Source organism: Schistocerca serialis, chromosome 10 (genome assembly GCF_023864345.2).
Source record: "Schistocerca serialis cubense isolate TAMUIC-IGC-003099 chromosome 10, iqSchSeri2.2, whole genome shotgun sequence".
In the NCBI taxonomy this organism is placed as follows: Eukaryota; Metazoa; Arthropoda; class Insecta; order Orthoptera; family Acrididae; genus Schistocerca; species Schistocerca serialis.
The window spans coordinates 233,803,129-233,818,099 of NC_064647.1; the positions used below are offsets into that span (position 1 = coordinate 233,803,129).

The 14,971-nt window shown below is 40.1% G+C and overlaps 1 protein-coding gene across 1 annotated transcript in view; it reads right to left on the bottom strand.

Annotated features, from left to right (window-relative positions):
* Window positions 1-14,971, bottom strand: part of LOC126425200 (REST corepressor 3) — a 65,793-nt gene that overhangs the window by 14,991 nt on the left and 35,831 nt on the right. Inside the window, exons 7-10 of the mRNA XM_050088156.1 lie at window positions 11,976-12,088; window positions 5,275-5,488; window positions 2,935-3,070; window positions 926-1,107 (exon numbers count right to left, since the gene is read on the bottom strand). Of these exons, the coding sequence (XP_049944113.1) occupies window positions 926-1,107; window positions 2,935-3,070; window positions 5,275-5,488; window positions 11,976-12,088 (645 nt within the window). The remainder of the gene's footprint in view (window positions 1-925; window positions 1,108-2,934; window positions 3,071-5,274; window positions 5,489-11,975; window positions 12,089-14,971) is intronic.

Below are 14,971 nucleotides of genomic sequence, written 5' to 3' on the forward strand. Positions count from 1 at the left end.
GGCATGAACTTGAGGAACAGCAACTACCAAACTACCATTGAGTGGCAGAAGAGACTTAACGACAAATGCTGCCCAAAAATGCCTCCTGTGAAGAAGACGCCACCACCTGGTTTCAACCTCCCACGCAGACAATGGTCCACAGAATCTGAACCAACCATGGGAATTGTGCAACCTCCCACTTCAAGTGGAACATAACTTCAACGCCCGAGTGTGACTGTGGTGCTACACAACAGACGATCCAGCACATCATCAACGTATATGGGACAAGAAAGTATAATGGCAGTGCTAGTGACTTTGCTCTCGCGACTCCACAAACTATAGACTACATTCGTAATCTAGACATAGAAGTGTAAATTTCAATTATGATAGATGTTGTATCTCTAGCCATATGCTAAATAAAATAAACAATCAAGAACCCTTTTTTCTATCGAATATGGAAGATAAATATTAATGTTGTTGTTGGTCTAACCATGTATTTTTCATCAATATCATGTGCTGATATGTTGCGGGTTGATATACCAACAATATCAACTGGTAATTGCTACTATAATTAATATTTTTTTTAAGTCTGTTAATTTTATGATGAAACACTCAAGATATTTACAGTAGACAAAAAAGATATTTACTGCTTAAACGCAATGCAAAGAGCCTATTTATTCAAGAATACTAAGGCTAATAAATACTCTGGGACATATAAAACGGAAACTAAAACACACACACACACACACACACACACACACACACACACACACACACACACACACAAAACAACAACAACACCCACAACTTGTTCCCCAACAAGACACACATCGACCTCTTCCTTAATCAACTAATAATGTTGAGCACTTTCTTAGAAGTTGATCAGTCAGACACACAATGCATGCAAAATTCTTAAATGCAGCAAGAAATCCTTTCTGCCGCTAACCTTCTCATCTTTGTCTGCTTCAGCATCAACAATGGGTCCATTTTCTGCTTCAAATTCCTTCAGAACAGCATCGAGATTGTAACGGCGACGATAATTGACAAAATAACTACGCACATGGGCCTCTGTTTTTGTGCCCAGAACTTCTGCAATTGCACGGAAGTCCTTCCCATATTTGCGCACACCTGTTGGTACAGGAAACCATCAACTTTTAAACATTCCAGTAAAGATACAGTACAACAATAAGTGGCAATATTGCCAAGCATTACTTTAAACATACACTACCTGCTGCAAAATGGGTTATAGTCTAATGCTAAAATCACTACCGTTAGTTCAGGTATCGTATTTTCGATATCGAGGAAAATCTGAAGAAACTTTCACAACATTGCATATCATATAAGTAATTGTTACTGTGGGGAAGCCATTTGGATGAATTGAGACAAAAGTAACAGACAACAGTTAGAATGGAAAAAAGCCACCCTTGAGGTAGAAGCTGCCACACTGAAGAAGAATAGAGCAAAGGAAACTCAAACATTGGGAAATCAAGGATGGAATAACAACAATATTATAGATTGCTACTCACCATTAGAGGAGACACTGAGTTGCAGACATGCATCACAAAAATACTGCAATAAACATGAGCTTTCAGCCAAAAGGCCTTCTTGTAAAGTAGACACACACACACACACACACACACACACACACACACACACAAAACCACTACCTCTGTCTATAGCAACTGCAGCTGATGTGGTAAGGTATCTGTGGGTGGTGGGGGTAAGGAAAATGGTTCAAATGGCTCTGAGCACTATGGGACTTAACATCTGTGGTCATCAGTCCCCTAGAAGTTAGAACTACTTAAACCTAACCAACCTAAGGACATCACACACATCCATGCCCGAGGCAGGATTCGAACCTGTGACCGTAGCAGTCGCGCGGTTCCAGACTGAAGCGCCTAGAACCGCACGGCCACACCGGCCGGTGGTGGGGGTAAGGAGGAGGCTAGGGTAGGGGTGGGGACAGATAAGAGTAGTCAGGGAAATTATGTGATCTACACACTAAGGTGCAACCACTGTGTCGCTTTCTATGTGGGCACGACAATAAACGAGCTACCTGTTCACATGAATGCCCTCTGACAAACTGTAGCCAAGAGGCAGCTGGACTACCCAGTTGCTGAAAATGCTGTCCGATACAACCTGCCTTCCATCAATTACTGTTTCACAGCCTCCGCCTTCTAGATCTTTCCTACAACAGCAGCTTTCCTGAACTGCGCAGATGGGAACTCTCCCTGCTACATGTCCAACATTCCGTAAGCCCCCTGGCCTCAACCTCCAATAGATCCTGTCCTTCACCTTCCCTGCTTCCACTCAAGCGCTACACAGCCTTCTATTCCACCAATGCACACACTAGCCTTTGCCCATCCTCTACTTCTCTCCTTTTCCACTCTTCCCCCCTCCCCACCCCTCTCAAACTTCCTGACTGCACCTAGCAGCCCTACCCTGCTCTCATCACATCCCTGCATGCTCCCACAAGCAGCACTAAATATTCCCCCACACCTTCCCTCCCCCTCCTCCCTATCCCAGCTTCCTCCTTACACCAACCACCCACAGAGGCCAGGGACACTGATCAAGTGTGTGTGTGTGTGTGTGTGTGTGTGTGTGTGTGTGTGTGTGTGTGTGTGTGTGTGAAGAACTTATGGTCAACAGCTCAAATGTATGGAAGTCTTTCTGTGGTCCCTGTCTGTGTCTCAATGTCTCCTCTATATGGCGAGAGTAATGAAAAACACTGATGAGAGAGAAAGAATGAAAATTAAGTGTAGTCTCGACCAAAACTGAAAATTTTTATTACATGTTAGAACAGAAAGGCAATTTTAACTTTTTTGGTTTACCTCCAGGCATTTATTAAATTCAAACACTAGAAACTTGGAAGACATTTATTTGTATCTGTCATTCCCTTTGAGCCATTATATAAATCAACACTAATATTGAAGAGGAATACATAAATACACATACCTTGCACTGCAAGCAACAATTCGTCATTTGTCCAACGAGCATTGATACGGGTGTTCGAGTCCAGAGGTCTGTACTCATCAATGCCTTCAGATGTCTTTCGGCGGAGAGCACTCAAGGTTTGCTTGTTATTCTGCACCTGTTAAAAGCCAGATAAATCTAATCAAGTTTCTTGTAACAGAGCTAACTCAAATTATAAAGTACTGCTTCATTTCCTTTCGCAAATACAACAAGTACATAACCCTGTTTTAACGCCCAAGAGAGAAATAACTGGACGTAAGAGAATACGGTGCTCACAGTGGTCAGTAACTGTAGCTTTTTCTACTTCCTTGGATGAATTTAGTACACAGGGAAGGAATTATATGAAATACCAAATTTATTCCATTAATGAGACATTCAGAAAGTTTCACACATTTTGTTTGCAGACAACACGGCAGCCGTACACTATGTGATCGAAAGTATCCGGACACCTGGCTGAAAATGACTCACAAGTTCATGGAGCCCTCCATCAGTAATGCTGGAATTCAATATGGTGTTGGCCCACCATTAGCCTCGATGACAGCTTCCACTCTCACAGGCATACGTTCAACCAAGTGCCGGAAGGTTTCTTGGGGAATGACAGCCCATACTGCACGCAGTGCTGCACATGGAGAGATATCAATGTCAGTCAGTGAGGCCTGGCACGAAGTCGGCATTCCAAAACTTCCCACAGGTGTTCTATAGGATTCAGGTCAGGACTCTGCGCAGGTCAGTCCTTTACAGGGCTGCTATTGTCGTGTAACCACTCCACCAGCGGCTGTGCATTATGAACAGGTGCTTGATCGCGTTGAAAGATGCAATCGCCATCCCCGAATCGCTCTTCAACAGTGGGAAGCAAGAAGGTGCTTAAAACATCAATGTAGGTCTGTGCTGTGATAGTGCCATGCAAAACAACAAGGGATGCAAGTCCCTTCCACGAAAAACACGACAACACCATAACAGCACCACCTCCGAATTTTACTGTTGGCACGCCACACGCTAGCAGACGATGTTCACCGGGCATTCGCCATACCCACACCCTGCCATCGGATCGCCACATTGTGTACTGTCACTCCACACAATGTTTCTCCACAATTCAATCATCCAATGTTTATGCCCCTTACAGCAAGCGAGGCATTGTTTGGCATTTACCAGTGTGATGTGTGGCTTATAAGACGCCACTCGACCTGGAAATCCAAGTTTTTTTCACCTCTCGCCTAACTGTCATAGAACTTGCAGTGGATCCTGATGCTGTTTGGAATTCCTGTATGGTGGTCTGGATAGACGTCTGCCTATTACACATTACGGCCCTCTTCAACTCTCGGCAGTCTCTGTCAGTCAACTTACTGAGGTCGGCCTGTACGCTTTTGCGCTGTACGTGTCCCTTCAAGTTTCCAATTCACTATCACTTCGGAAACAGTGGGCCTAGGGGTGTTTAGGAGTGTAGAAATCTAGTGTACAGATGTATGACGCAAGTGACACCCAATCACCCGACCACGTTCGAAGTCCACGAGCTTGGCGGAGCGCCCCATTCTGCTCTCTCTCGATGTCTAATGACTACTGATATCGCTGATATGGAGTACCCTGACAGTAGGTGGCAGCACAATGCATCTAATATGAGAAACATAAGTGTTCTGATCACATAATGTATATGACCAGCATTTTATGATGACTATGTCCACAGAGGTAACCAAAATGTCAAGAATTAGGGAAATATTACTGCGAAATGAACAACATTATGCATCTCAAATACAGGTTCTTTTAGCCTGAGTGGATTATACACTTCAATTTTCTTTAATTGTGCTTGTGAGGATAATATATACCAGTACAACAGGACAGATAGTGTTTTGTAAAGAGGTTATAAACAAAAGTAAATTGAGAATAATAGAGTATAGCTGAAATAATTCACACAATAGTGACGGAATTAGGATTAAGAAACGAGATTCTCAAGGTAGTACAGAACGTTTTTTTGGGCAGGCAAGTAACTGATAATGGCAGAACCAAACAGGCTATAACATGCTGACTGCCAATAGAAAGAAAAGCTTTTCCAAAAAAGAGTAGTATGTTAACAATTGATATAGACAACTAATATAAATTTAAGTGATAAGCAGTCTTTTCTGAAACTGCTTGCAGCACAGCTTTATATGAAAATGAAATGTTAACAATGATCAGCACAGACTGCAAGAGAATAGAAGCTTTTGAAATGCAGTGTTACTGAAGTATGCAAGGATAGTTGGAAAATAAATTAACAAATAAATAACATAAAACTCCACCACCTTGTGAATGTAATCACTGCAGTGTCCAGACATTGCCAGAGTTACTGACCTGCCTCTTTAGGGAGACTATCTCGCGGTCCATGGCCTTCAGCATGTGCTCGCCCCCTGCGCCAGCACCGCCTCCCTGCGATGATGCCATGGCGACCAGGTCGTCGTGGTTGATGTACATGCCGCGCGGCGGCTTGCGCTTGTGTCGCAGTAAGGAATGCATGTGGCGGTCTCTCTTCACAGGGCCTGTCGTCGGACGCACACTGCCGGTACGCCTGCAGGCAAAAACAATTGAAAATTTACAGTAAACTGAAATGTGAAGCCATTTTTTAAGAACGTCTATCAATTTGGCCTTTGGTGTAGCTTCCCAGATATAAAACTACACGTGAAGGTCACTCGAAATTTTGAGACTTTAAGAGTTTGCCACTGGGCTGCTTCATTCTGAGGCTGGCATTAACAGTGACATCCGCCATCAGTTGCACACATTTTAGATTGCTCAGCCTGTCGGGTGGTCCATCTAACCGTCAACTGTTTCACTACACGAGTCTGTCACACTGAGGCAGTAATGCAGTTGTTATTTTATGATTTTAACGTGCCCACATCTGTCACTGTACAGTTAGCAAGTCTTTATTTTGTTTGGAGAATGTGGTTTCAATTCACAATAATGCCATGTATTCGTCTTTGGTGGGATACCTTTTTAAGGTGCAGTCGGGCTCACAAGGAACTTTTTAGGGAGGTGAACTCACATCAATATTTGAAAATTAACAGTAGATTTTTGTCGGCACTTCACTTTCTAAAGCAAAAGTCCGCTGCTAGTTTAACAAGCGCAGGCATGAGAGAAACTATCTCTACAATGAAGTCGATTAGGCTGGCCACTACTGAGGAAAACGAGCTCAGAGCCCCAATGATAACTGAAGAGGATGCCCGCTGCACCTATCAACACACTGCAGGCACTCTTTGAATTAGATGTTGTTCAGAGGATCCTGCACGACAATCCTGAAGTGAAAAAGGTCTGCAGTTTTTGAGTGGTGCATCTTCTAACCATTTAAAAATTAAACTGGGTCTATAATCACTAGAATACAGAAAGTCTCCAATGGCCGACTGCAAAATGTCTTGTCACCTGGTGGCTGTACCTGTTTACATGCAATTAAAATGCTACATTCTTTCCCATACATAAGGCAACCACTATGTGAACATGGGTTATTATTTATTCATTTACTGAATGAACATTGTTGGAAAGTTTTCACACACTTTCCTTTACTTTTAATTCTCTCAAAATAAAGTTCATAGTTTTTCAGAGGTGCACACGCATTTACTCTGTTTTTCATCATCACGTATGTTGTTCATCTTAAGTCAACCATTGTAAAGAACGCTAGTCGAGTCAGATAAATAAGTCATTTAGTTAATAAAAAAAAACATTATTTCTCCCTGCAGATATTTAAATACTCAAACAGGTTATGGGTCATGAGAATTTACTAAGAAAAATATTGTCAGCTGCAATTACTAGGTGAACTCTTTTTACCCCAATTACACAAATTCTGATGAAAGAAAATTTACAAAGTTTCTGTGAGACCTATCACAAAATTAGACGGGAAGAGTTATGATGCCCGGAAATTCCAGATGACTGCAATTCTCAATGCCTACAGAGTTTTTTATCTTTTAATTGCAACATGAGTTCAGCCTACTAAAACCGACAATGCACGCTGATAAGAGAAAATGGTAAAGCTGTCGGCACATAGACCGTGCATCCAAACTTTGAGCGTGCCAAGTTTCTGACATCATAGCATGGAATAGCTCGTTCAGGAGTCTTCCCGAATGTGCAGGGCAATATCTAGCAGGTCAGATATTCTGAGCATGCGTCTGAGTGTTGACCAATGAGATGGCACAAAGCCACCTATGTCACATGCACACCATCTCCCTTCAGCACAGAGTTGTGAGGCGCCATACTGGCATTCATTTCAAGCCTATATGTATATATGCTGTTTCTGTTCACCAGCAAATTGAGAATCACTCGAAAACCCATTGTTAACTGTGTGATTCATTGCAAAAAGATAATGAGAAACATCTTATTCATGGCAAAAGTATTATTGTAACTTGCATGTTATGAGAGTATACCATTTGAAGGCAACGACACACTGAGGATCCACCAAAAACGCATTTTTCTTGGTGCAATTTGTTATAATTAAATTTCAATTAGTAACATAGCTATGATTAAAGCTTTTAGCAAGTGTCAATATATTAGGATTGGCTGTGCGAGGTTTGATGTCAGTTTAGTGTAGTGAGTAGCCTTACCGGCTTCTATTGAAATGCCAATTGTTCGCTTCTCACCATGTCTAAATGTTTTGTCCAACATTCGTGTAATAGGTTCTAACACATTATTATTAGTTTAATATATGTATATGCTATAGTATTTGATGTTATGTAAATGTAAGTTCACCTTTTTTTTGAGGAGTGAGTTTGTTCGATTGGCTTAATCTGCAGGACAGTTTGCGCTACTTGTATAACGATATTTTGCTCCTTTTTCTTGTACGTTTCGTAATTCACATGTTGCAAAAATTCTGCTACTGGTTAGGAGCAGTGATGGAGTAAGAATGAGCTTAGGGTTTTCCTAAAATGTGGGAATGGTGAAATAAAGCTTATCTTATGTGGAGAACTATTGCAAATTTTATCGCACTGTTTGTAATAAACTTTTATAAGCCTGTGTCCTTACTGATTGGGCACGGTACTTCCTTTTTCGTCCTAAAACATGTACATGGATATTGAAGATTTTTACTTGTGTATATTACATATAGAAAAACATGACTAGCCTATGGGCAGGAGAAGAAATGTGCGTTTTGATAGTGTTACTGTGGGAATTTTATGCGCACCCGTTTAGTAGACAGTGTGATTTACGAGCTAGAAACATCCTGCAACTGCCGCTGGAATGCATTGTGATCGCGTATAGCATGTTGGGGCCCATGTACCGTATGCACAAGTCGCATCGTTCCTGAGCATTCAGCAGCACGTTGAACTCAGCACGCTCAACGCTGACGTTCAACAGCACGGTCCGTGTGCCGACGGCTTTCGGCTATGGTCCAGATTTCCACATCAGTAAAGGACAATTAAATGCAAAATCTGTTAGTTTGCAAGACAGCATGCAGAATGTGGAACAAGTTGAGATTCATAAATGAGTAATTATCAGAAGCAAAAAATTTAAGCTTATTGCACCATTTTCATGAATACTGGATGAAAGTGAATGATTTGATCATTATGCATTATTATTAAGTTGAAAAGCTGGCACGGCAGCTCCGAAATGAAGAAAGTGTCGAATGCTATAGCGACAAAAATCATCACTCCATAGTCGTTGAAATACAACACATTTAAAACAGCACAGGGAAGCGATCAACTTGTCAACAAAATATAAAGAAGTTGATGTAATGACTCATCACAGAAGAGTCCTAATTGGCCATGGATGATGATGTAGTTGGTGCATTTGCTGCCATGGCTATCAGCCAGCGGAAGAAAAAGTCAGTTCAACCTAATAAAACCAATAGTTCTCTTGAGCAAACAACACAATTCAATGACTAAGAAATGGAAAATCCAGGATGGAATGTTGCTACAATCCACTGAATAGATTTTTACTACAAAAAGTGTGGACAGTCAGCTCTCAAGAATGACTGAAGAAAAAATGTTGAAACAGAAAAGTGACAAAGATAAATCAGAAGGTACATTTATTGTCTAGTCACTAAAACATGACATGCTGTCAAAATGTCACTAGATACTTTTGTGAACTGGCTTGAATATTATCAGTCAACATGTACCGCTTATGGACAGAGGTGTGTTGCATCACCTGACTTTTCCATGGGAATTGCTATTGAAATTTTGGTATGTAACAGTGGAATGCCTATCACTCAGCAATAATAAAGAATGTCAAGCTTTCAGTATGGGAACTGCCAATGAAGAAATTGACAGTAAATGGACTGAAGTGCGCCTCTAAATTTTTTTCTTATGTACCAGCTATGGAAAAGGATTTGTTTGGTGTTGGACCATGTACGTCAAAGAAAATCAATGCATTTTTTTGAAGCTCTACTTATATTAGTGCATAACAAAGAAACTGTAGCAGAAGTTGTGAAGCAAGAAAACAGTATTTATAGGTTGTTTCTCATGATTACTTAAATGTTGCAGAGAATGACCTGAAGCAACACCATGAATGATTGGGGCATGACAGTACACAGGTGATTCAGCAAATTTCAGCCAAGGGAATTGTTGAAGGATTTAACATAATAAAACAAGAGTTATTTGCGAACTCTTGTCAGCTACGCAAGGTGTATCAGGTTAGGTTCAACAACAATGACATAATTCATTCTACAAATTCAGGTGAATATCTATATATTTGGACTTCTGATGTCCAATGTCAGTGGAATCAATTGGTGGTGCACTGTTTTTTGTCACATTTAAAGATGACAATTGGATACAGGATTGTTCATTTTCTAGGATACAGATCCAAAGTCATTGGTCAATTTCGTTAATTCGGTGTGTTTGTGCTGAATATTTAACTTGCGACATGAAACACCTTCTAAGAAACCTTGAAATCCAGCTGGACATGATTGCTACATGCTCACAAGAGGGTAATGGTCAATACGAGACACACATTCAGACACTGATGAAATCACTCAAACAATGTTGACAGCCAAGGCCCTCCAACAGTTTATATGGGCTGAAGCAGGCAACTCTACTGTCTGCATCCTAAATAGGATTCCAATGAAACAACTCTACGGGAATTTTGCAATGGATGAAAATCCTACACTGAACATCTTTGTGTCATTGGATCTGATGCTTTTGCTCTTCTGACAAAACAATTTTAAACCAAGCTTAATGCCGAATCCCAAAAAAGTTATGCCAGGTATCAAGGAGAACTGACCAATTATCAACTTTTTGAGTCCACAAATCAGAATGTTTTTGTATCTCGAGTTATCACATTCAATGAGGCCGGCAGCAGCATTTTACCAACAATGCAGTAAGTTGATCACTTATAACCGAAGATCAAGGATGACGAAGAACGAGAGTTCGTGGATTGCGACGGGCGAGCTCACATCAGACTAGTACAGAAAAACAAAGCGCTTACAAAAACAATTCAAGAATAGCATGACAGCTAACTGAAGAGCAACTTAGTCCAGTCAACATGGCTAAGAGATCATTTCAGAATTTGTTAGCAGCATGGTACGAAGCCAATTCCATTCAATATTGTGCTCCTAATAGTTTCAAGGAACACTGGAGAAAGGTCCACATCTACGCATGCCAAAAGCCAATACAAGCAGTTTGACATATGATATTATTGCATAACAAAACATTATTTCCTAAATGTAGCAGTACTTACTAGAAGAAAAGTTTTGCAAAATTATTTAACAAATTGTAATGAGCTTTTCAGTTGCTGCGACGAAACATTCATCCCCTGTCGGCTTCATTTACAGCTGAATGTTGGTCATTTGTGTTACATATTTTGTCAGCCGAATCTCTACGATTGTTAATTGCTACCTGTAAAATTACAAGTTTTCTTTGATCGAGTTGAAGATTCTCTCAGTACAGACCACTGCAGTTACACAAATTTACATGAATTCTCTGCAATTCTCACTTGAATGTCTGGCAATGGATTCACAGAACCACTTTAAACACTTTCTCAACTGTTCCATTCTTGAATAGCACGGAGGAAAAATGAACACCTAAATCTTTATGTGCGAGCCCCGATTTTTCTTATTTCATTGCGATAGTCCTTTCTTCCTATTTAGGTAGGAGTTGACAGAAAATATTTTTGCAATCATATGAGAAAGAGGGCAATCGAAATTCTGTGAAAAGAGCTTGCTGCAACACAAAATGGCTTTGTTTTAATGATGGTCATCCCCAACTCACTTATCATATCCCCGACACACACTCCCGTATTTCTTGATAACATGAAATGAGCTGTTCTTTGTTGAACCCCTTCAATGTCCTCTAATCCCAATGGTAATGATCTCATACCTGCAGCAACATTCTGAAAGACGATGGATAAATTTAGTGTAGGCAGCTTCTTTAGTAAATTTGTTGCACCTTCTAAGTATTCTGTCAATAAAATTTAGTCTTTGGTTCATTCATTTACTATGTGATGGTTCCAGTTTAAGTAGCTTGTAATTGTAGTCCCTAAGTATTTAGCAGAATTGACAACCTTTAAATTTATTTTATAAAGTGTGTAACCACAATTTTAACAGTGCCATTTTTTTTTACTCGTGAGGAAGATCTCACACATTTCATTGTTTGGGATCAACTGCCACTTTTCGCAGAATACAGGTATCTTATCTAAATAATTTGGTAATTTGTTTTGTATTTCCGATTACTTTACAAGATGGTAAATGACAGAATCATCTAAAAACAGGGCAACATAGACTGCCTCCTAAATCATATACACAGATCAGAAACAGCTTGGGGGAGCCCAATCATCACTTCTGTTTCACTTTACGACTTACCATCAATATTACGAACTGTTACCTTTCTGACACAAAATGACAAATTCTGTTGCATAACTGGGATCATCCTCTGTAAGCACCTAATTTAGCAGGAATCTACTTGTAAGGAACGGTACCAAAAGCCTTCTGGAAAGCTAGAAATACGGGACCAACCTGATATTTTTTGACAATAGCACTCTTTCACTTCACACGTTTCACAAGAACATACCGGTCCTTGATTAACACAAAATCAGTTTGCCCCTCCCCTGACTTGTAGAAAGCACAACACAACTTGAGAGACACCCACCTCCAGTGCTGGTAGCATGTGCTGCACATGTTGCCCTTCGGAGTGACGTGAGTGTGGGTGCATGACACACCACAGTTTGCACACGAATTCTTGCCTCCTTCGGCACCGTCCTTCTGCAAAAATTTACACTCCATCTCACTCAGTGTTCTACTGTTTAAAAAGCTTTGGTGAAATGCAAGAATTTTTAATATATAATCAGCATGCAACATTAAACTAGTCTACATCTTTGCACGTAAGACAACAGAAGATTGTAACTTGTCTAATTACATAATGGTGAACCGATTGCTATATCTATACTTAACATGTGAAATCATCACACCAAGTACATTACTAAGGGTCATATTGCACGTATGGTCTTTGAGACACATGCTACGGGACAAAGAAGAAATAATGAATATAAAAACTGTTCCACAAAATTGATCTCTCATGGAGTATTTACAAAATCATTGAGGACAATGAACTGGCCAGAGAGCAACAGCCGATATTGCAGAGACCACGGAAAAGAGTGAAAAGGGTGGAAGAAGAGAGCAGAACAGGAAAACACTAATGAAACCAACAGGATAAACTGAATAAATAAACAAGAAGTCTAAACACTGACAGAAAAAAAAGGCCATGTGTGTTTAAGTACACATTAAAATTAATGGAAGACAAGGGATGTCTGTTTTTGTTAGGCACAACCAAGTTCAGGGCATGAGCAGCAGTTAAGAACAAGGGGAACAAGTTACCAAGAAAAACAGGTAACATCAATTGCGCGAACATGTCAGAGTAGCTTCCTTTCCACAATATATTGAGAGCTAAATAATTTGTTTATTTTCTTCCAGAGCAGCAAATCACACTCTCCTCTTCAGCATTCAACAATAACCTAATAATATATTTTTAAAGAGTATATTCTATACTGGAAAATTATTTATTTCAGTTGGATGTGCCTTTTGGCTAAATTTATCATCCATTGTGGAACTTTGATATGCCTCTTTCCTCCAACTACCACTTTTCTGTCTCTTCATGGTCACATATATTTAAATATTTCCTGTGTTATTAATGAATGATCACACAATTTATTGTCATCCATTTGTTCCCTTTCCCTTCCTTTCAAATTGAAAGATTAGTTTTTCATTTTATCATTTTCATCTGTATAGTTATAACACTACATCCAAGTGCACATTCTGGTTTGCTCTGTGTTACTTTATTTGGCACAATTTATATCTTTAGCTATTCTCAGTACAACATCATACTCGAGCAGGTATTGAGCCATTCATAATTCACACACAATTTCTCACAGAGGACGAGGGGTGGTCAAAAACGGTTTAGGTCTAATTTACCGGCAAGAGAAAACTGTTTTTCTCAGTCGAATGCCGAGCTCACAAGTAGTCAACTCACTTTGATCGATGTGGAAATGCTTTTATTGTTCATTTTCATACAGAGGATATAAAACAAACGAGAATGAAAGAACACTGGAATCTTTAGGGTATTAATCAATCTACAGTGATTGAGCTTGGTCATTTGAGCTGATGCCCACACTAAAATTAAAATAAATTTGTGACACAGAATACAGTGGCTGGAACAGTCTTGCTGGCACGCAACCAGCAATAACAGACAAGGCTTTACACGTGACTGCAGAAAGGGCAACACAGCAAGCACTGCAACTAGCTTGCTGTCCACTACCAGTCGGCTTGCTGAAAGTTGCTTTAATCGGAGTATTGAAAATTTAGTTTCATACAAAACCTGACCCTAGATGTCTTGCATACATGACATACAAGTATTAGGAAAAAAATCATTGGGTATCAAATGTTGAACCTTTATCTTAAACATATTGATTTGTGGCCCACACGGGCCCAGTTAATTATTTCACTGCATTACATTCGTCTCTGCCAGATATTCCTTTAGTAAAGGTAGCCAGTTAGGGAAAATATATTCTCAGGCAGATGTTAAACACACCTACAAAACTGACCAGTCTAACCATTATTTTATGTCTCGCTAGCTGCACATTCTATGTACGCTCTTGCGATGATGATCGATATTACTGGCACCTGTCGTGGCCATCTTCCTACGATTGCCTTAGGGAGCTGGAGCACCCAGCCCCACTAAACAACTGCCTGAGAGACTATTGCCGGAAGAGACACGTCTTTTTTAGCCCAGGAAAGGGCATTTTGAAAATCATAACAAAAAAGACTATTCACGGGGATCATTGTGTGGCCAGAGTTACAGGATGCAGCATCGGAAGCCATATTACAGAAGCTACATGCAGCGATAACATAAGCAGACTGTTAGCATTAACATATGACCAGAGGTTCATTGTAAGTGGTGATTGCAGAAGCATCACAAAAGCAAATGTAATTCAGCACTCCATGAACTTTAAGTATGAAGTCAAAGTGTCATATTGTCAATAGCACCTCACAAAGCTACGGACCCTTATGCTGTAAGGGAATTTAGCAAGAAATCCTAAAATACAATAAATGATGTAATGATAAGATTAGTGTAGGAACAATATCGAGGGGTTTTTCAGGATAAACACTGTAACTCTGCACATCATACATGCGGGGAGCGGGGAACACATTCAAAAGTAACAGGAATTTTCCTCTGGTACTTGGGAGGACACTAGTTATGAGTTCTCTCGCTATGTGCCTTCACAAGACACCATTCTGTACCAGTCAGCCTAAAGACATTGGTGCAGGAACATTATTGTGATCACTGTGGCAGTTTTTGTAAGCGCTGTTTCATGTACTCGGCGATTTTGATTTTTCAATGGCAGACATATAACTACAACATGCTAAAAGTCTAGTTTACACGATAGGTAAATCAGCCGTAAAAACTGAAGTATTGCTTCCGACAGCTTATGGGGAGAATGCTTTGAGTCAGGTATGGGTTTGTAAGTGGTTTTCTTATTTTAAAACTGGTCAAATATCGACTGTGGATGTACCTGACTGGGACATCCCTCGACTTCCAAAACAGATAAAAACACTGAAAAAATCTGTGCTAAGTGATTTCTTTGATTGTCA